We start from the raw sequence: 20863 nt of genomic DNA, 5'->3' as shown, positions 1-20863 counted from the left end.
GCTTCAATTTCAAATCCAAGCCACCAACGGCAGCTGATTGGCTCGTTGGATACATCCAATTACGTATTTTCACGTTTTTTTGCAATGTAGACCCCTCAGGCCGACACTGGGTGGAAGCACCGTACTGCTTGTGAAAACAAAACCATCCGGCTCCTTCCTTACATTTTACTGACAACCATTATACAAAATGTGAATTCAAGTCCGGACTGCTTTTTATTATTTTTTTTTTATTTTAAATCTGTATGTACAAGTCGGTATCTTGATGTATTCCGGCAAAAAAAGTGCATTTTAAATATGCACATTCCCAACAATTTGTGGTGAAATATTGGTGGACACATTATGGATAGACCACAGTGTGTCTTTATTTTATGATATATTTTTTTTAGAAATTACCATACACCAAGACAACACTATATGGATGAGGCAAGTTTATTATACATCACTATATTATACATCGTTATTATAATCACATGTGATTAATGTACAATATGTAACAGAATTTAAAAAAAAATACAGCATTCGTTCAGCACTTTCCCCCACTGCACTCTTCATTACATGCATCTGTAAAACCTAATGAGTCCATACAAGAGTTGAAATACAAAAATGACTTCACACAATACTTTTGCCAATATTTGAATGAGCATTTACTCAGCAGAGAGGGACCATTATTGCATGACTATTTTTTTCGTCTGTCATGTTTCTTAATAATATCGATTAGGTTATTTTTGTTCACCAGTGTGTCGACAGGCCCAAACTTGGCTTGTTTTTCTCTCCTTTGCTGCTCATGGAGGTGAGGTGAGTTGAGGAGCTGTGGGGGTAGGATGGTTCCTGTTGGTTTGACCCTGTTCACCACCCCCAGGAACAGACGTTTGTTGTTGTTGTTGAGAAAGGTGATGGCAGTTCCCCTGTGACCCAGACGGCCCGCTCTTCCCACCTAAACACAGACAAATGTGTCTTTGTGCTCAGTTGATTACAAATAAAGCAAAAATCTGTGTCTGCAAAACCACTAACCTGGTGGACATATTCATCCATGGTGTTTGGCATATCAAAGTTTACAACCACTCTGACATTAGCCAAGTCCAGTCCTCTGCCAAGCACACCTGTGCTGATCACCACTTCAAAGTCACCATCTAGAAGCCCCTAAAGACACAAATGAACGAAAACCGCACTATTACACCTTAAACCATCAATAATGCAACATCTGCATTGTATTGTATTGTGTCTTTGGCTTTGCAAAGACAGCAAAAACGAATTCAGTTCGTGAAATGAGTGTCATGAGTCACGTCACATTATTCATGATACACCTGTATAACGGTCTGTTTGGATATAAGATGCACACTTTTTACTAGGAATGTACTCACTGCCCTCCATAAAACCAATTTCGACAGCCTTTGATGTTCTCCAACTATTTTACTTGGAAATGGGAGAATACTGAAATGCATATTGTTGGACTGTAATCAACTCTACCAAACAGGAGGATGGAGTATAGGAATACATAACTGGAGAATTGAATAGATTTCATATTTCAATGGTATGATTACCAACTGATTGGGAATCTGTCTCACAATGGAGAGAAATAAATGATCAAGGATAGCATGGTTGAATCCAAAGTACATTAAGGCACAGCCAATTATCCTCTCAACCTCGTTCTGGGTAACACTGGCCTCACCTTGAGGATCCGGTTACGTTCCAACTGGCTCTTGTCAGAGTGGATTGCCACGGTATTGAGTCCTGTCACCTTGGCAACTGCTTCACATAGCAGATCAGCACCAAGCTTACAGTCTACAAATACTACCACTGGAGGCTGGTACAACTTGTTGTCCTGTAAAACCAGAGAAAAAAGTTGCATAAATGTATTGCACTGAAGAAAATAACTAAAAACGATCAAAAAAGTACACTGCTCCTATACTATGTTGAATAAATTACTGGAGTGCAGCCTTGACTTTGGGAATACCCTTTTCCTGCACACAGAGCTGCAGCTGCTTTGGGAGTCATTATCTAGTCAAGACCAACCTTTATGGAGAATTAAACATATTTTCAGAGAAGAAATTATATTCCGATATATCTACATTAATTTTAAGTCCACGGTCATTATATATACTAATTTAGTGCATTTTGTTTTCTAAAAGATTAAAAAATGTGCATATTCACAACCAGTTGTGTGTAGAACCTACATTGAGAATTTCAAACAGCTTCTTCTTTTTCGAGGGTTCCTCAACCCACAGTAAGATCTGTCTGACGTTGGCACAGGGCTGGTTCTTCTCTCCTACAGCGATGCGAATTGGATCACGCACCAGTCTGGCTGCCAGCTCCTCTGTCCCTGTCGGGATGGTGGCTGATGCAAGGAGGGTCTGATGGTCTTCAGGGACGTGCTCTAAAACTTCTAGTACCTGTTGCTGGAAGCCTAACTTCAGCATCGTGTCTACCTGCAGAATTTTACAAAATAATATATGTTAGGGCACTAATTAGTCTTGATAGCCATTTACGGTCTTGATTCAGTGTCGGTCATACCTCATCAACCACAACGATCTTCACTTTATCCAGCTGTGCAGCTTTCTGCTTTAAAATCTCGAGGAGTCGCCCTGGGGTTGCTATGACGATCTAAAAAATGTTGCATAGGACACATCAAAGAAATTTAAATATCAAGTGATATTTTTAAAAGTGTCAAGCTGTTCATGGAGAGAGAAAGAAAAGTTGAATTCAATGAATACTTTAATGCTGTGCTTGAGGCGGTGCAGCTGAGGTGGGAGAGGCATGCCGCCCACCAGCAGGGCCGTTCTCATGTTAGGGAGGCCAATCACCACCTCTTTAGCCTGTCTTTCAATCTGTATGGCCAGTTCTCTGGTGGGGGTTAAGATGAGTGCCACCGGGCTCCCCGCACTCTGTGATTGTTCCTTAAAGAGAGTATACACTTCAACTCAATATGTGCCACATGTGCAATACAAACAGTAACCAGTGGAGTAAATACAAAATGTACAATATGCTGATTATTTACATGTATGACATAAAACTAATCTGTTCATTATTTCACTGTTTTTTATAAATATTTTTGTTCTTTTTTTAATTAAGATTATTCTAAAAGTGGGCGGCCCGGTAGTCCAGTGGTTAGCACGTCGGCTTCACAGTGCAGAGGTACCGGGTTCGATTCCAGCTCCGGCCTCCCTGTGTGGAGTTTGCATGTTCTCCCCGGGCCTGCGTGGGTTTTCTCCTGGTGCTCCGGTTTCCTCCCACATTCCAAAAACATGCGTGGCAGGCTGATTGAACACTCTAAATTGTCCCTAGGTGTGAGTGTGAGCGTGGATGGTTGTTCGTCTTTGTGTGTCCTGTGATTGGCTGGCAACCGATTCAGGGTGTCCCACGCCTTCTGCCCGGAGACAGCTGGGATAGGCTCCAGCACCCCCCGCGAGCCTAGTGAGGATTATGCGGTTCGGAAGATGAATGAAATGAATGAATATTCTACAAGTTCGAGGATTTGACCTGGCGCATGTACACGTTCTACAAAATGCTTATGGACCATAAACATTTTAAATATCAATACGGTTTCTACACCACTTGTCTTAATTAGGGTTGCAAGTAACTGGGACCTATCCCAGCTAACTTTGGGTGCGGGCAGGGTATATCGTGGACTGGTCACCAGTCAATCCCCGAACATATCAGAGACAACGTTCCATTTATACTGATACATAGCAGTGTTTTCAATGAATTTCTAACATGCATGTTTATTCAGAGAAAACACAAGCATGGAGAGAATTTACATACTCCACACAGAGATGAGGAGATTCGAACTCAGATTTCCTGACTGTGAGGTTGATGTCCTATAAATATTCCACATGCTGTCAAGTGTACCAGTAATTTCATGCCAACATATACATAAGTATAAAAACTGAATATAACAATGATCTACGATACCTTCATTGCCCTCAGGACAACTGGCAGGAGAAAGGCTACCGTCTTCCCCGACCCTGTGTCAGCACTTGTGATCACATCCCTGCCGGTGAGACCAACTGGCAGCATTTGCATCTGTACTGGTGTGGGCGCGTCATAACCGGCTGACTTCAAGTTGGCGTTCAGAGTAGCAGGGAAGCCACAGTGTTCAAATTCTACGATTGGCCTCTTTACATCTGTCCCCTGGGTTTCAATCCCCAGTTCACGTTTAATACGCTGCACCTGCTGATCACTTAGCCCTGTTATGAACAAATCCTCCTTGTAGGAATAGTTTGATTCAAATGTATTTATAAAAGTTGGAATGAATTCAGCTTGAGGACTTTCTTTGACTCCATTTGTGTCTTTCTGAATAAACACTTCTGCCCTAGTCCCTAGGCCCATTTGTGCCAAGTGGTGGGCTTTGCATTCCAGACTGCAAACATCACTGTCAGTGCTGTCACAAATGTATTCTCCATAGCGACCACACATCACGCAGATAGGCTCTCCTGGCTCTGCCCATCTCTGATTCTTTTTGAACGATTTCACTGGTTCTTCCTCCTCTTCAGTACCACTTGAAGAACACTCCTGTCCCCCTTCTTGTAACGGGATCTCAACCACATCAACAGGGTCTCTGCCTGGTTTTACTGAGGTATCTTCGACTTTGCCGTGTTTGAGCCCTTGGCCAACATGCGTCGTAGAACCGCCTTCGCCATTTGTCTGATCCTGATCAGCTTGACCTTTACTCTTCTTCAAAGTAAGGTTTGCGTCGTCTGCTGTTCTCTTCACTTTCAGGGCTCTGGGCATAAACATTTTACGGGCTATTAACCTGGGAACACAAAGAATACACAAACAAGAATGATTTTAGCTAGATGCATATGTCAAATTTAACTTGTAGACGTACTATATGGGAGCACAAGTTCGATCGCTTTATTCGAGAATCTGCTTCAAAGTATCTTAATTGGAGATGATAGCGTATCATCGTGTGCGTGCTGCTGCTGGAGTGGCAGATATCGATAATCATACAGAAAGAGTAAGTAATAAATAAAAATAACCTTTGTGCTGAAAAAAATATACGAACCTGCAACATTCATAAGCATATCCAAATATATAACAAGATAAATTTGCCAGAATGAGGTAAGCTTTATACCGTTCAAAACAACCACGCTAAGGACGCAGAATAATGACGCAATACACCCAGCATCCTGGGAAATGTAGTTCATAAACGGTATACACACCTCTTGAAATTGAGTTCTGTCTCAATCGGAAAGAAATCACAGTATACTTTCTGTATGCTTCGTGGAATAAGTAATAAAGATATCAATATCGTACAAGTGCCACCTCAGTGGTCAACCAGCTTTTGCAAGTGTTGCAATGGCAGTGGATTTGTATGAATTGTGGGTGCATTAAATACAGTGTGTTTTGAACATACAAAGAACCTGTCAATATGTTGTATGTATGCATGGATATACTGTATATACGGTATTGCATTAAGTCATGCTTTCTCCAAGTACAGTTTATCAGCATTGTGTTCGATCAACAGGCCCATATTTTACAGTGAGTACATCATTATTAAAGTATTAATACTTTTTATAACATCTTTCTTTGGTGGTGTGCCGTAGGATTTATTTCTAACGTAAAATGGATGCCTTGGCAATTAGGAGGCAGGTTTAAAATTCACAGAAAAAATAACTTCTGACTTTTCATGTAGCACCGTGTACGCATGCGCACTAAGCCCAAATTGGGTGCAGAGGTTGGTTGGAGCGTGGTTGGAATGGCTCGCCGCTGCAGGGAGGCAAACGGCACCAACGAGTTAAAGGCACGAATCATGCCGATTTTCTTCACGAGAACAAATGGAAACGAAAGGAACAAACCATAGCAATCCATTTATATCAGAAAATGAAAACATTTCTGACTCAAATGAAGACCAATTTTCCCGATGAATTTCAAGGAAAGCTGCTGCTTTGTGCGAAGAAAGCCGTCTCATCTGATGAATGGATGAAAAACACCACGATTCATTGTGCCAACGAGACATATTTGAGCGACAGTACTCTCTACAAACACGTCGTCACATTGTTTTTTTTTTCATTTGACAGCTACTCGTTGTTTTCCATCGAATTCCATCGTGATGCTTTGGCGCTGATTCGGTGCTGCTTTGCTGCGAAGGACTGAAGAAAACGACTGCGTGGAAATATGGGTGAAGTTCAGGATCAAAATAATGTGAAGAAGGTCCTCGTTGCTCCAGCTATCAAGTCTTTTGAACAGTATGATTTCTCGCGTGCTAAAATCTGTTGCAGTCTCGCCTGGCTTCTGTCCAAAGCATATGGGAGAGGTAGGTGTATCAGCTACCTGCATCTTTGTTTTTGTTGTAGACCTGACCAATCCAGCACCATTCATTTTTTAACGTGACTTCGAGGCTATGCTTGTTTGTCACAAAAATAACGCAAGACACAAAATACAAAACAATATAATACAACTTTATATTACCTGAGCCACTTTGACGAAGTAATCTTTATGTCCTCAGATGTATTTTAGGCATCATTCGAAAAACACTACGTTTCTTTCTTTTTTTTAAGATTAAATATAAGCAATTCCGTGAGTGGTTTACAGGGATCAATATGTTTCAGATTTAAGTGATGGTAACTCAGTGGACTGGGTGTCAAGGAGTAACCTTGAAATCACTGCACACATATGCTTAGAACAGTAAAGATCATTATGTGTGGCACCTCAGATGGTTACTATAATAATGTTTATTTCAGATGGGGCTGCACAAATGACTGAATATTCAATTTTTTTAAAGTGTCATTTTATAGTTTATGGAGATTACTCTTAATCCTGGACATGTAAATAAATTGTTGTCAGAGTTATGATCCCAACTGGTTACACAATATTCACCTAAAGTAAAATGTATGAATATAATTTAATTACACATATTACATTATGTAATTAGCTTCAGTTCTTGATTTAGTTTTTCATAAAAAGCATAGTTGTACTCCTTTCCTCTCACAATGACATGGTTCTAGGTGAGAAATGTCTAGGCCTTCATAGAGGCCACTTGAGGAAAAATACATTTTAAAAAATATATAGGAATATCTGCCTTGTTTTCTTGGCTTCACTGCTTCAGAGCATCTTGCATGTGTTAAGAACAACGACACCTCAGTTAGATATTTACAATTCTAAGTTTTTTTTAATTGAATACCCTTGTTGAACAGATCTGTATGCACCTTTCACTTTGTTAGATTTGTATTTTACACCACTATTAATAGAGATTGCATTAAAAAAAAACTACGCCAGCAGTTGTACTGTCCTTTCAGGTTACGTTCATCGACAGAAGAACTGAAAAATCCTCTTTGTTGGAACAATATGCCGTCATAGCTGCAAATCACACAACCCATTGTCAGGTTGCCGGAAAAGCCCGGCAAACACGAGTTCCCTTGCGGATCCTCAGTTCATATTCTGTCAGCACTGAATGAAATTGGCTCGTTCCAAAAATATGGCCCTCCAGAGATTTTGAGCGAGGGAGCAGGCTTTTATCCAGATCTCAGCCTACGCTATTCTGTTCAAAATGCTTCTCATGCATCTACCTTATGGCATCCATGCAGGAGTGCTGTGTAGTTAATACAAGCCTACCCAGCTGGCCAGATGATTTCTCAAACTGAAGCAAGTATTCAGAATACAAACTAAACCTTATTAACAAAGTCCCACTTAATATAACATCATTTCAAAATAGCATTTAAAATCCTGTCAATTTTTTTCTGGGCACCCTGTATTTAACATTTATATGAATGCATTTATCTTTCTGTTAGCCTACAAGTGCTTAAAAATGGCAAAGCGGATCAGTAGAAACAAAATACAATTATGATTCATTCCTTAATCGAATGTTGAGAATGAATGTCCAACCACATCATGCTCACTGGGTGGGAACTAAATCAATTTCTTCTTCTCATGTTGGAGGTTGCTATGCTAAGCTTACCAAGGGCAAATTGGGATTCAGTATGGCCCAATGACAAAAGGGCCTCAACCACCAGAGCCATGGCCTCAATTTGAATTTGTTATATCACATCATGAAGCAGATGAGGAATTCCCATCAGTTACAGTGGCCAGTCCTCATAACTCAGCTTTGATGTCTGACTTCCTTGTCGATGGGACAGCAGCAAATATTCAATAATTGACTAGAATCAAGACTGTACCACATAAATGTAAATAGTAAAAGTTTTTGCGCAAAGAAGGCTCTACTTTTGTACCGACAAAGAGTCCTTCTGTAGATTACCTCATTGACAGTGGTCATGAGGATGTGATTTATTGACTGACCGACTGTTTAAATATTGTTGGGTTGGGGAGAAATTGTTGTAAGAAATTGGTCTGGACCATTACCATGTGCTCTCCACAGAAAATTATTTTTTACATCAATTTCTCTGGTGCTAATTTTGGATTGGATAAACATTCCCAATAATCTTCATATAATTTCCGTCTTTGCTTTCATCTATGATACGACTAAAGTCAATCAATTAATTGTCCTTGGGCCCTAACTCTTTCCCTTGAATCATAGTCTTATTTTGCAAAAAGCGTAGCAGTGGAAGAGTCTAATCAAATTTATACACGTAGCCCTTAATCATAAAAGAGTCAACAAGGGCTTCACATGCCAGCAGTTGACAAATATTAATGGCATCCCCTGATCTTAACTTCACAAGAGGGCAAGGAAAAAAAAATAAAGAAAATCAGAAACTTTGAGAAGGGTCACAGATGAGCGAATCCCCTTTTCATGATGATCAGGGAGCAATGGATGCAGAGTGGGCAATGTGTCACACAATATGGTGCTGTACAATGTTAGAATAGTATAAGAGTCAATTTAATAAGATGAAGTGCTGCAGGAAGACGCCTTTGTTGAAGAATCTTATTTGTTGGCAAAATGAATGCTAAGACCCAGGCAGTGTCTGGGAATGTACAACCTTCATCTGTGAACATGCACACAACTACGCAGCGCATAAAGAAACACACACACACACACACACACACACAGCATCTCTTTTTGATGAGACAGGGTGTTCCCAGGGAGCTGAATGTTGAGATACAGGCTCGATGAATCAATAGAGTGGTGCTCTGACTGCGGTTACCATAGCGACATTCCAGGTTTATCCTTGAATATCCATGTCAGGCATGGCAGGGGACAGTGAATAAGGGCTGTGAAAAAGCATTGTTGGAGAATCTGTGCACTGGTGTGAATATGTCCAGAATGTCCAGTAAAGCCAAGAATTGCAGCAAATTAAGATATTGTTCAGTGCTTCAGAAAATAAATGTGATATTCTTAGTCAGATTGTTACAATTTACACCTATTTGTTAAACAGACAGTATCCCTGAAGACTTGAAAGAGCCATTCTACACGGACCAATACGAGCAGGAGCACCTTAAGCCTCCTGTAGCCAGTCTCCTGCTGTCTGCTGACCTCTACTGCCGAGCCGCCAGCCTCATCTTGAAGAACGATCCTGCCGAGCCTCTGCTGGACCACGATGCTGTCATTCAGGCTCTGGCCCAGCAAGGTCTCCATGTCACTGACCATGACAGAATTATCACGGAGAGGGACCTTCGAAAGAGGCCTCTGCAAATGGTAGGCGCTTTTTTTTTTCTAAAAATAATTTCATATGTTTCTGTATTGTTGTATATATCGTTGTTAGGAATGTATTTTTTTTTGGGGTCATCTACCACCTTGTGAGCAAAATGTAAAATCACAAATAGAGTAATTTGTTCACTACCAATTGACATACTGTTCTATTGAACAAACTTCAAGCCAGCGTAATTAACTAGAACTAGAACCTTAAATCTAATAACTGTTCAACCAACCTAGCATTTACTAGGTTTTCTACAAACCTCACAATCATTCAGTTGTCATACTTGCTGCCTACCAACCGTTTATTATTTTAGCTATTCATTAAGATGGCTTTGGTGGCTGCCAGTTAAGCAGGAATTGAGCATCCTTGTTAGTTTGTATCTGTGACTCAATAGGAGGCTTTACTGGTTCAATGAGCTGCAAGTTGCTGTTTGTTTGAAACGATTAGCACACAGTATGCCTGCAGTCTGTTTGCAGAGTCTTGCTGCTCTTTATTTCCCTTCTATGCTAATTAAAAACATATTTAAATTCTGCCTGAACTTCAGCAAGACAACACGTTATAGTTGCTATCTTCCAAACAAATTTAAAAGAAAACAATATTCAACTTGGCAAAGGATTATTAGTTTTATATGTGTGTGTGTGTGTTTTTTTTTTCTTTTGTTTTTTGCGGGAGGGGGTCCATATTTATGCACCCGGGGTTCCGAAAACCTCTGGATGTTGTGCGGTTCTCCTGGTTGACACGCCTCTGCGATGAACATCGAGGACAGTGCCTCTGGAATGGCAGAGTGAGGGGCAGTGGCCCTTGTTTCTAAGAAGTTTAAAGTTTAAAGGTGTGTGCCAACTACAGGAGGATCACACTGCTCAGCTGCTCTCATAAGGTCAAGTCAGTGGTGCCGAGAGGTGGGTCTGTCGGGAAATCGACCCACAAATTCAGGAGGAGTAGTGTGGTTTTCCTCCTGGCTGCACTGCTACTACCACTACAGAACCCTACACTGTCTGCAGGGTTCTCATGAGTGCATGGGAGTTCCAATTGTAACTGGAGCATTTCGAAGCAAAGTGTGTGGCAGAGTATGAAAATCAGCCCCTCCAAATCTTCGACCAATGTCCTCAATCAGAAGAGGCCAAAGCCAAAGCAAGCCGTCCGAACTGAGGTCTCTGTAGTTTCATTACTATTGAGCAGTGTGGACAAAAAATATTTGGAATAAGCAACCTCTGCATGATTGCTTTAGTGCGTAGGTCAGCATCATCTTATATCACTGATGATGTTTTTTTTTTTTTTTTCTTGACGTGTAGTAGCGAACAACAAATGATGTTTCGGAGCTGATTTTGTGTGCTTTTGATTTTGCATGATTCTTCAGTCCTCTTTCCTCAGCCTCGTTAGAGAGACCATGACGTGAAGAACTATTTTTGATGTATATCAAATTGAGACACATCAAAAATATTATCAATAAATGTGATTAATATATTATCAATCAAATTTCCAGTAAGGTGCCACGGCGCACGTGGCACCCGCAGAATGCTCTTGAAGGAGGGCGGTTGCCAGCATAAAGCATGTAACAGTAGTTTAGTAGTAGTAGTAGTTTAAATGCTATGTCATCATCTTTGTTTTTAGACATTAAAATTCATAGGTCATGTACTTTCACAATTAATAAAATAAGGGGGGCACAGATAGATAATCCGGGATCTGGAATCACCGCAGATTTCTTTCATTTAGGGGATCAGTGATTGGCAGATCCCTTAATTTTTTTTTTTTCTTGTCCACCGGCTTTATCTCCCCTCCGCAGAGGTCTGAAAAAGGCAGCCATTGTCCTCTTCTCCTGTGAGATCACTGATACAGTTTTCATTTTTATTGAGATAAGTTTGTGTGCAGTTAAAACATTTTTTTAATTGTTTCACAGGTATTGTTCAATGTTTTACAACAAAACAAGATTGGAACATTGAAGTTGTATGCCATTGGTTATGAAAACAAAATTGGGATCTGAAAAAAATCGGGACTGGTAAGTCAGGCTTTTTAAAGGTTGGCATTGGTCATTGGCAAGAAAATTGTGATCAGTGTACCCCTAATTACAATATGTCTTTCATATTCCTTCTATCCATTCATTCATCCATCCTCCGAGCCGCTTATCTTGATGAGGGTCGTGGGCGTGCTTTGGGCAAGAGATGGCACACACCATTAACTGGTTGCCAGGCAAACGCAGGGCACAAATAGACGGACAACCATTCACACACACATATCCAGACCTATGGGCAATATAGAGTCTTCAGTGAACCTATCATGCATGTTTTTGGAATGTATGAGGAAACCAGGAGAAAACACACACAGCCAGGAATGCTGGAGCCTGGATTTATACCCACAACCTCTGCAGTGGGAGGTGGATGTGCTAACGAGTCGTCCACTGTACCGGCACTTTCATACAATTTTTAAAAAAAATTATTCAATGTATAATATTATAATGATTTCATATAATTCTTAACTACCAGTGCTGCTCGTGTATCCCAGCGCAAGTGCCATTTTGAATAACCACACTCTGTGAAATTTGGTTAATTGGCCAATAAATAGCTGACAGAGGAAACATTGAAGACGTTTACTTGGATGACTCACAGATTTTAATTTCAAGATGAATCTTTCTGACTGCATTTCCATGGAAATGGTGAGTGAGACGACTACTACGTCAATACAAAAAAGCCAAGTAATTGGAGTGGCGAATGATAGCTCCATGTTCTCTGACATTTATATGTGTGTTGTTTTTTTTTAAGACATATATTCGCACCCAAGTATAAGCTCTCTCGAGAGCTTGGCATTCTTTGGCATTTGTGTACTTTGTCGTGTCTTTTGATGATTTGCTTCATCAGCTGGAATGGTTAATGGCTTTGCTTGCAGGCATCCAAACAGATGTAACTGGAAATCAACAAGCACTGCTTTCTGTCTTCTCTTTGCTCAAAGCCTCTGCTGTGGATTTCATCAACATAAATGCATCTATTTACCATTTTAATTTAATTTTCATACTTCTATTGCCACTTTATAAATTGATTGTGGACATGTCTGTCATTTGAAGATGTGCAGTACAATATAATGACACTATTTTTACATTTAACAAGATATTGTCAGGGTGATGATGATTATTCCCTGCTGACAAAGATTGAATTTAGGAGTAATACTTGACAGTGAAATGGAAATTATTCTCCGGCGGATGTAAGGAAAGCCCTACCATATACGGTTTCTTATGAACCTTTTTTGGAAAAAAAACATAAAACTGCCAGGTTTGGTGTCATGCATAGAAAGGTTAAGTAATGCTTTCAAGCCAAGAGGCATCATCGGCCGTGTACCGTCAAGTTGTCATTAAAGCCATGAAGTTTTATGATCAATACATGCCTCTGAGCGTGCCCATCCCCAAATCATTAAATATTTATGGTCAAGAGGATTTTTTTTCTTTTTAAAGAGATAAGGCAATTAAAAATATCCTCACATGTTTTGTATATTTCTTGACTAATGTTATGAAAACATGTCAGCTCTGTTAAACTTGGCATCGAAGAGAGATGAACACTGTTCTTTCTGCCGGTCTCCATCTCTGCTACTTCCATCACACGATTGGGATTGCGTTACCATGGTAACACTCCAGCGTGCAAGGTGTTGTTTTTAAGTGTGGGTGGGTGGTTGCGAGGTGTGGGCAGTGTTCATGCTTGCACATATGTTCATTGTGCATGATGAAGGCGGGAAATGAAACCTCCATGGTAGAGAATTCTGAAATGCTGAATTCATGAAAACATCATATGGAGGCTGATCAGAAATTCTGATCAGATGCTTTAGCTCTCCCCTACATGCACGTAAAAGGCAGGCAGAAAATAATTCGACTCAATATTAAACCGACGTCCACCGCCCTTATTATTACATTCTGCGATTGTTCTAATGCACAAAGATGAGTGGAAGCAGCAGGGGAGAAGGAAAGCTGATCCAAGTACTCTCTGTTTTCATCAGCCTCAGAGAAGTCACAGCCAAGCCTGTTGTGCTCAGTGCCAGCGGCGCCACAATATGGATGGGTAGGCAGTTTTCTTTGTACTCGACTGCTTCTTTCTCTGTTGCTAACAGGATGGATGGATGATATTTGTCATATTTATGTTGACTCGAGCTGTGGGGTCGGTTGAGCTGCTGTTGTAAGATTGTGTAGCAGACTGTATTCCCTTGTGGACCCGGTGGGGGAATGACAATAGCCCCCTGCTGGGGTCTTCCAAGGATAATTCTCAGAATTCCAAACATCTATTGTTTGGTATCCTAGTAATTGGCTTACCTGAATAATGCACCACATTGCAGCAACAGTACAGATTCAAATTATAGTTTGATGATACACATTCCTAATTGTTTCATTTTACCTTTGATGGCTAAAAATGCTAATGATTTTTGAGTTTTCCCCACACACTGTGCAAATCTTCATAACAATCTTTCTTTGTACAATAATTCAATTATGATGAATTATTATTGCAATAAATTAAATGCTTTCCAAAGAAGGAAGCAAAATGGAGGAGTAGGCAATAAAACTACAAAACACATGCCTTGTTTACTTAGTTTACTTGTTCTTACTGATCGAGAAATAGGAGTCTCTGTGTTCAAAAGAACGCAATGAAATTAATGTAATGTAACGTAATCCTAGAGACCGTGTTGTTAATTGTCTCTTGTAGTGGTTGACATAGCTGGCTGTTATCCTGCTGACATGGCCTCAATTCCCACACATTGCGCTTTTCACAATTCAACTTTTGATGTGATACTGAAACAAAAGTGTCCTGGGATTTTTTGGTCTTACCCTAAATTTTTGAAAATATTCTCCTTTTTCTTTGTGTCACTGTAATAACATCTAATCAATTACAAATTCATATTTTTTGTACATTTTACCCCGGATAAGCGGTAGAAGATGGATGAATGTACATTATCCCTGTATGTAAATCTGCATAAAAGGATTCTATTTTTATATGGATAATATATATATATATATTTTTTTTTTTTTGATTAATCGGAATAGATATTGCTATAGTTTTATTTGATTCATTACAGCCCTGTATTTGCACAAATTAAATTAAATATATATAATTATAAATAATAATTTATAATTATGATTATTATTTTGAGTCTGCTGCGATTGGCTGGCTGAAGACAGCTGGGATGGGCTCCAGCACCTTCCCCCCGCGGCCCTCGTGAGGATAAAGCGGTTCGGACAATGAATGAATGAATTTTGAGTCAGAGTATGATTCCAGACACTGAATACAGTCTTTTACGGTAGAGGTTCCTACATAATTTCATGGTGGTTTTGGGAATGGTGACTGTATACAACTGAAAGTCTCATCTCCCTTGGCAATTTCAGACCACAGTTCTGTCATCTAAAGCTCACGGTTTGGCAGGCCATTCAATGACCTGCACATCATCTTTTAACAGAATTTTGAGACAGAGACATGGTCACATTTAGATTTAAACTCAATTCTGATCCTAGATTTTAGCAAACAAAACTGCGGTCTCTGATATTCAGATGACCATTTCATCTTAATTGAAATTGAAGGCGACTGACATTTTACTTAGATTTTCATGGTGAGAAAAAGCTATCGCCATTACCCTAGTGACTGTGCACTGTGTGGAGCAAAGTGTAATAACAAGCTTCTTAATTTATCTGGGATTGTACTAGTTGATCCCTAAAATCTTAATCCTTCATTTAACTAGGATTTGTTAAATAATTCTCATCATTGAAGCTCCAAAATCTTGTTCTTCCAGGTTTGCCTCGTATTAAAATAGCAACCTGTTGTCCTAATTCTATTGTCAAAATAGTTTACACCAACAACATTTTTGATCCTTTGTTCTCACCATTGGGCATGAAAATAGTACTCCATTATCTTCTTTAGACTCACTGCTTGGCATATAGGCACACAGCGGCTATGGGAAATTTTGGCATATTTACATTCTGCAGAAAAGTGTTTGTTTGTTTGTTTTTTTTAAATCTGTGTGTGCATGATTAAAAATTATTCAGCGTTATTGTGAGACCTGAGTAAAAATTAACGGCTGCAGGTCACCGAAGTGTTGGAAAATACTGTCGAGAAAATGTCCTCATTGTGACCCTCAATGTCGATAAGAGATGTGGGCCGCTGAGTGCTTTTCCATGTCCAACTGAGGATGCACAAAGTTACTTGAAGCTTGACAGATTCTAATTTTAACCTTTGACTGCAGAAAGGTGCCTGCTGGCCTGGATTGGAAGGTTGTAATACAGAACTCACCAGATTATTTTTACATTTTACCCTCCGGTATCACAGACTTGTATTTTCCAGCCAAAAGGAGGTAAAGTGGACTGCAGAGCAGTATATTATTTCGTGGTTGAGTTGGTTCGTTTTCCCACAGGATGCTCTTCGATTTAACCATACGTGATTTTGTAATCAGCACTGTTTTCAGTTTTGAAGTCACTGCGTTTCAAGGGCAGGCTGCCATGTGAGGGAATTAACCACTATGATCTTAAGATGCACTTATAAAAATCTTGTAGATTTTCTCGAAAATTGACAGGACGTCTCATAATGCGGTGCACCACATGCATGAATGCATGTCGGAGTTGCCGTTCAAAGTCAATGTCAACTTTATTGTCAAATATGCGTTTGTCTTTATTTCAACTTCTTTCCTATTACGTTCACGTTGTCTTTCTCATCCGCATCTTATCGCATTAGCCAAAGTAATGATATGGCCACTGGTCACCAGATTGACGAGCGGTGTACAAACATTTTTTTTTCCGATCTGTCGGAGGGTCCCCTCCTCGAAACAAACCCTGTGTAGTTGCACTGCGAACAAATCTAAGCGAGACGCTAGACAAAAAAAAAGTAAATAAATAAATAAAAATACCATCGTGCATCGAATTTAGAGGACTGAATAACATCGCCACTAAGCGTAGATATTCACTCCCCGCCATCTGTATCCCCTCCTTTGAGCCCCTGAACCAAGCCACCGGTTTCCCCAACTCTACTGTGAGCTGTTGGTTGTGGTGGGCGCCTATTGGCTTGAGAAAACTGTGAGCCCCTATCTGGTACTAAGAGTTCACAAAAACTTCACATTCCTAATTTCCTTTCAGGCTCATTGGGACTTGTTACTGGGGTGCTTTCATTTCTCTCTGTTGAATTGACCTGCTACACCCAGTCCTGCTCTCTGTGTTTGCTTTGTATTTTTGTATGTAAAGACTTTTTACTTGGCCACTTCCGTGTCCTGCCTGCATCTGAGTCCAAATTCTATTCCTCACCCCACAGTGAATACCCATTGATCTAATTTGTTTACGCATATATATATACACACACACACACACACCTTTTTGTTGTGAATGATGAATTTGTTGTGAATGATGAATTTGTTGTGAATGATGAATATTTCCAAATCCTGAGAACAACTTGCGCTGCTACATTGACCATTCTCTTATAAGGCCCTGGTGGCACTGAATTCACTAAGACGAGCTGGTCTGTGGTCAAATAATAATGCTGGTTCTTCTACATTGACATTTTATGTCCTCAGATTTTCAGTGGGTTTAAATCAATATCCGGATATTGCTCCTGAGAGGAGATCAGATGAAAGAGGTAGTTGGCCTCTGAGGAGTTGAATCACATTCTGATTGGACTTGCCTGGAGCTAATCGTTTATTGTGGCGACAGCCCTAAGAAATGTAGCTGCAACCGATAACATGGTTTGTTTGTTTATATTGGTTGGTTAGTGTATCGTTGGGGGAAATTTACCAAGTGCTTAGACAGATTCAATAAAGGCGAGGAAAAAACATCTTGGCAGTCTATTATTAAGTGGGTTTGGTTTGCTGCTGCGTTGCTCTAGACTCCAAATTTAGCATTACACGAAGCATTCAACATCACAGAGAAAGAATACAGTACACAGTCAAACTATACTCCTACATTTGGCAGATCGCATATGGTTTGCTAAATCTCATGAGGTAACACCTCCTGGGCTACTAGGCCTGTCTCACAAAGTAGAAATAAAATGTATTGATTTTGATGGAAATTCTGGTATCTGGTAGCAACATTAATAACAACTAACACTGTATTAGAATGCCTAACAAGACAATCAATGCAACAATTAAATATTAAATGGTTGTAAAAAGATACAAGTTGTCTTTTTTTTTTTGCAAAGTAAAATGGAATGGCAAAATGTGCAACTTTATCTGGTTGCAGGCAGGGGGAACAATGGTTTCAATTGGAAAGCAAGAAAATGTACCTACGTTCTCATTCGTTAAATATAATTTGGCTAATTCTTGAAAATATGTATGAAATCAATTTTATATTTCACAAAATATGTCACTTGCAATTTATTGTGCAAAGTTCAGTCACATGATTATAAGAACTACAGAGTATTGTATTGAATGTTGTTCTCATCGGCTGAACTGTTCTGTTTCAGCAGACTGATGCTTTTGTTTTGAAGACAACGCCCACAGGAGAGCGTTGCACTGTGGACAGTTTCAGATTTACTCTTCAATTAGCACTATTTTGACAAATTGTTCCAAAACATGAACGACGTTTTTGGTCTTGATGGTTCAGACAGAAGTTGATTGATGCCCACAAACATTGTGGATAATAATGTAACTCTCGTTTTATTGTCATTGCACTGTTATAGGAAAGAAACGGTTTTGTCCATTAGTCACTCCCTGGAAGAAGCAAGTGGTAAAAGTCAAAATATCTGAAAAACAAGTCGATATCAGCGTTTGTCCTCTCTTTCTCACGAATCACACAAACTCACACCATGAAACAAGTGATGCTGAAATTTAATCATCACCCTTTCCATGTTTTCTTTTTGCAGAATGCCCATCTGGCAATGATTGATTCACTGATGATGGCATACTCGCTTGACATTCTGATTGTGGAGAGGGTGATGGCCAGCATTTGCCAGTATTCATCATGCTTCTCTGAAGAGGACGCTCCATACGACACCGAGGATGCGGTCACCACCTGGATCAACAAGGTTGGTGGGAAAAAGTATTATTTTAAGTTTTGTATGTGCAAAAAGAACAGCTACAGTCACGGAGCAATCACGATACTGCATTTAAAAAAGTAACTAGTGTGCTTTTGTTACTGTGTCATAAATTCACGCAGTCGGCCCTATGGAATACTTTCCCCGTAAACCACACACAGCCGTAAAGTCCTGCCGGTCAGACATATGGCTCTCTGTAGTTTGCTGGCAACTCTGAGGTCTAAAATACAGTCCCACAAGTAGTTGAGTGAAAAACACAAAGCTGAGAAAAGTAATATTTGTGCACATTATTTTTTCTCTTGATTTAGCACATTGTCCCAACTTCGTTGGAACTTGGGTTTACGATATTCTCTAAACTGTTCCATGCCCACACTTCACTTTATTATTAATTATTTGCCCAGTATGGTCTGTCTTGACGGTCTCAGATTGGATCTCATTAGGTAATGTACGGTAGTTATACCTAAGGTTTGGCCAGAAGGCGTATATACAGACTATCATGGAATTATTCTTTGTGTGGAAACCTCATAGTATGTATAATTTCACCGAATTATTATGAGTGCTTTTGCTGGCAAAGCAAAAGTTGATCCTGCTTCTGCTCTGTTTTAGATTAATGAGTATCTGAAAGACACCCTGGCTCAGGAGAAGAAAAAGAAAGAGGCGCAGATTGCAGAGACTGCAGAAAGTCATCGGGTGAGTTGTTCTCCTTTCTCAGCAGAAACATGCAGATTTTGTTTGACTGACGGCTCGAGACAAGCTAAGCAAATCCACTTTATGAATTTAAGTCCCTGACATCTGTGTCACTCGGCTATCTGGAAGCAGCTTCCTCGACACTTAAGCCACTCAAATCCTACTTTCATCAAAGGAATCACAAAAAGTTTGGGATTAAATCGTCGCAAGAGTCCCTCGCTAAATCTGTGCCTTAACCAGAACATCTGCACTCGCTTGTCTTATTAGGCCAATACTTTCTTTGTGTGAGGCCACTAAATGTCCAGCCTGCCGGCCCAATTTGTTACATAATGGTGGTAGTCATTGCAAATGCCATAAGGCAGAATGCTCAATTTGTGCTTGCTTGTGTGCTCATGTCTGTCTGTCTGTCTCTGTGCGTGACTGTTCATGTGCACTTGTTTCTGTGTAAGTACCCAATCCTATGGTTAGGTGCGTGCCTCACTACCCAATCCTGTGCCCGCAGATTTCACTGTTGGATGCAGATCTGTCCGGTCAGAATGCAGAGGCAGCACAGCAAGCCCTGACTGACCTCTCACATTATTTCATCATGACTTCTTTCAGATTCCAAAAGCTTCCAATCCAAGTTGAAGTCTAAAATATCAGAACACACAAAACACACCAGTTAACCAAATCATTTTCAAAGGAAAGATAAAAACTCCGTTAGGTTCCATGTCGTAATATCAGCACACAACATGTTGAATTAAATATTGTCGTGCTGCTGTCACACTGTATTTAACCAATGCAGCTATCACTGTTCCACGTACGTCATTCACAGGGGAAGAGTTTTGCGAGTCAAACTGAACCACTTAATCAGTTTTGTGTCCTTGTAATGGCTGTTTTTTCAGACTTAGTCCACTTCGGCCGTTTTAACGTCTTTGTCTTAAACACATTGTTCCCTACGGACACCAATATGTGCAGCCAGAATGCCAACCAAATGAAACTTATTGAATGGATGGAACTAAACATTGTTATTCAATGTCTGTTCTTGTGTTATTTACATCCGTTATCAGCTGCTGTAATACCATCCATTTGACTGTATCTTCTATCCAATTTTTAGTGACACAACGAGACACATTTGGCCTCCAGGGGCATTCATATTAAGGACATATCATATTTTTAATGTCACCAAATAGGAGAATGCGTGCGCGCGTGTGTTCATGCAGCGTAGGCTGATGAGAACCTTACCTCTCCCCTGGGGGTTTTGATCTGGTCGTCTTAGAAGATTTTAGTCACAGTTTGAGCCCATTTAGCCTAAGACATGGCGCATCATCACCATCTTATTAAAACACCCAGGTCAGACCGTTTCTCCTTCAATGTGTACCTCTACAATGTGTGGATGACATGTTTTTAACAGTATAGTTTCTTGACTGTTTGTTTATCTTTTGATTAGTACACTGCACACACAATGTGAAGGATTCAGACAAAAAAAAACAACAACAGGAAATTAAACTAATTAGTTTGAATTATGACAAAAAGCTATTTAATTGAAGTCATTTTACCTTTTTATTTTTTTCTGATCTGCACCAGTTTTTGATATCAGATCTTGGTTACAAAATATTAGGTGATTATATGTTTGGTGGGGGCCCGGTGGGCCAGTAGTTAGTGTGTCGACCTCATAGTGCAGAGGTACCGGATTCAATT

The 20863-nt window shown here is 40.0% G+C and overlaps 2 protein-coding genes across 6 annotated transcripts in view; one reads left to right on the top strand and one right to left on the bottom strand.

The window, feature by feature from the left end:
- Nucleotides 1-413: 413 nt before the first annotated feature.
- Nucleotides 414-5142, bottom strand: ddx59 (DEAD (Asp-Glu-Ala-Asp) box polypeptide 59). The gene is made up of 8 exons (XM_052074555.1): nt 5003-5142; nt 3910-4750; nt 2712-2894; nt 2512-2601; nt 2175-2426; nt 1670-1822; nt 1012-1140; nt 414-934 (listed from the first exon to the last, which is right to left on the bottom strand). The coding sequence occupies exons 2-8, from the start codon at nt 4732-4734 to the stop codon at nt 677-679; spliced, it is 1890 nt and encodes a 629-aa protein (XP_051930515.1). The 5' UTR covers nt 4735-4750; nt 5003-5142; the 3' UTR covers nt 414-676.
- Nucleotides 5143-5650: 508 nt separating this feature from the next.
- The window catches only part of camsap2a (calmodulin regulated spectrin-associated protein family, member 2a), a 40441-nt gene continuing 25228 nt past the window's right edge, over nt 5651-20863 (top strand). For 4 of the 5 annotated variants that reach the window (XM_052074473.1, XM_052074470.1, XM_052074471.1 and 1 more), the window contains exons 1-4: nt 5651-6253; nt 9267-9526; nt 18326-18487; nt 19103-19186. In XM_052074473.1, coding sequence (XP_051930433.1) covers nt 6115-6253; nt 9267-9526; nt 18326-18487; nt 19103-19186 — 645 coding nt within the window. In that variant the 5' untranslated portion in view covers nt 5651-6114. Of the gene's footprint in view, nt 6254-9266; nt 9527-13248; nt 13565-18325; nt 18488-19102; nt 19187-20863 lie in introns of those variants that run through there. The other variant, XM_052074472.1, reaches the window with a different exon arrangement.

The sequence above is a fragment of the Hippocampus zosterae genome, chromosome 8, assembly GCF_025434085.1.
Source record: "Hippocampus zosterae strain Florida chromosome 8, ASM2543408v3, whole genome shotgun sequence".
NCBI lineage: Eukaryota > Metazoa > Chordata > Actinopteri > Syngnathiformes > Syngnathidae > Hippocampus > Hippocampus zosterae.
The sequence above is the reverse complement of the archived record's forward strand: the minus strand, read 5'-3'. Positions and strand labels throughout refer to the sequence as shown.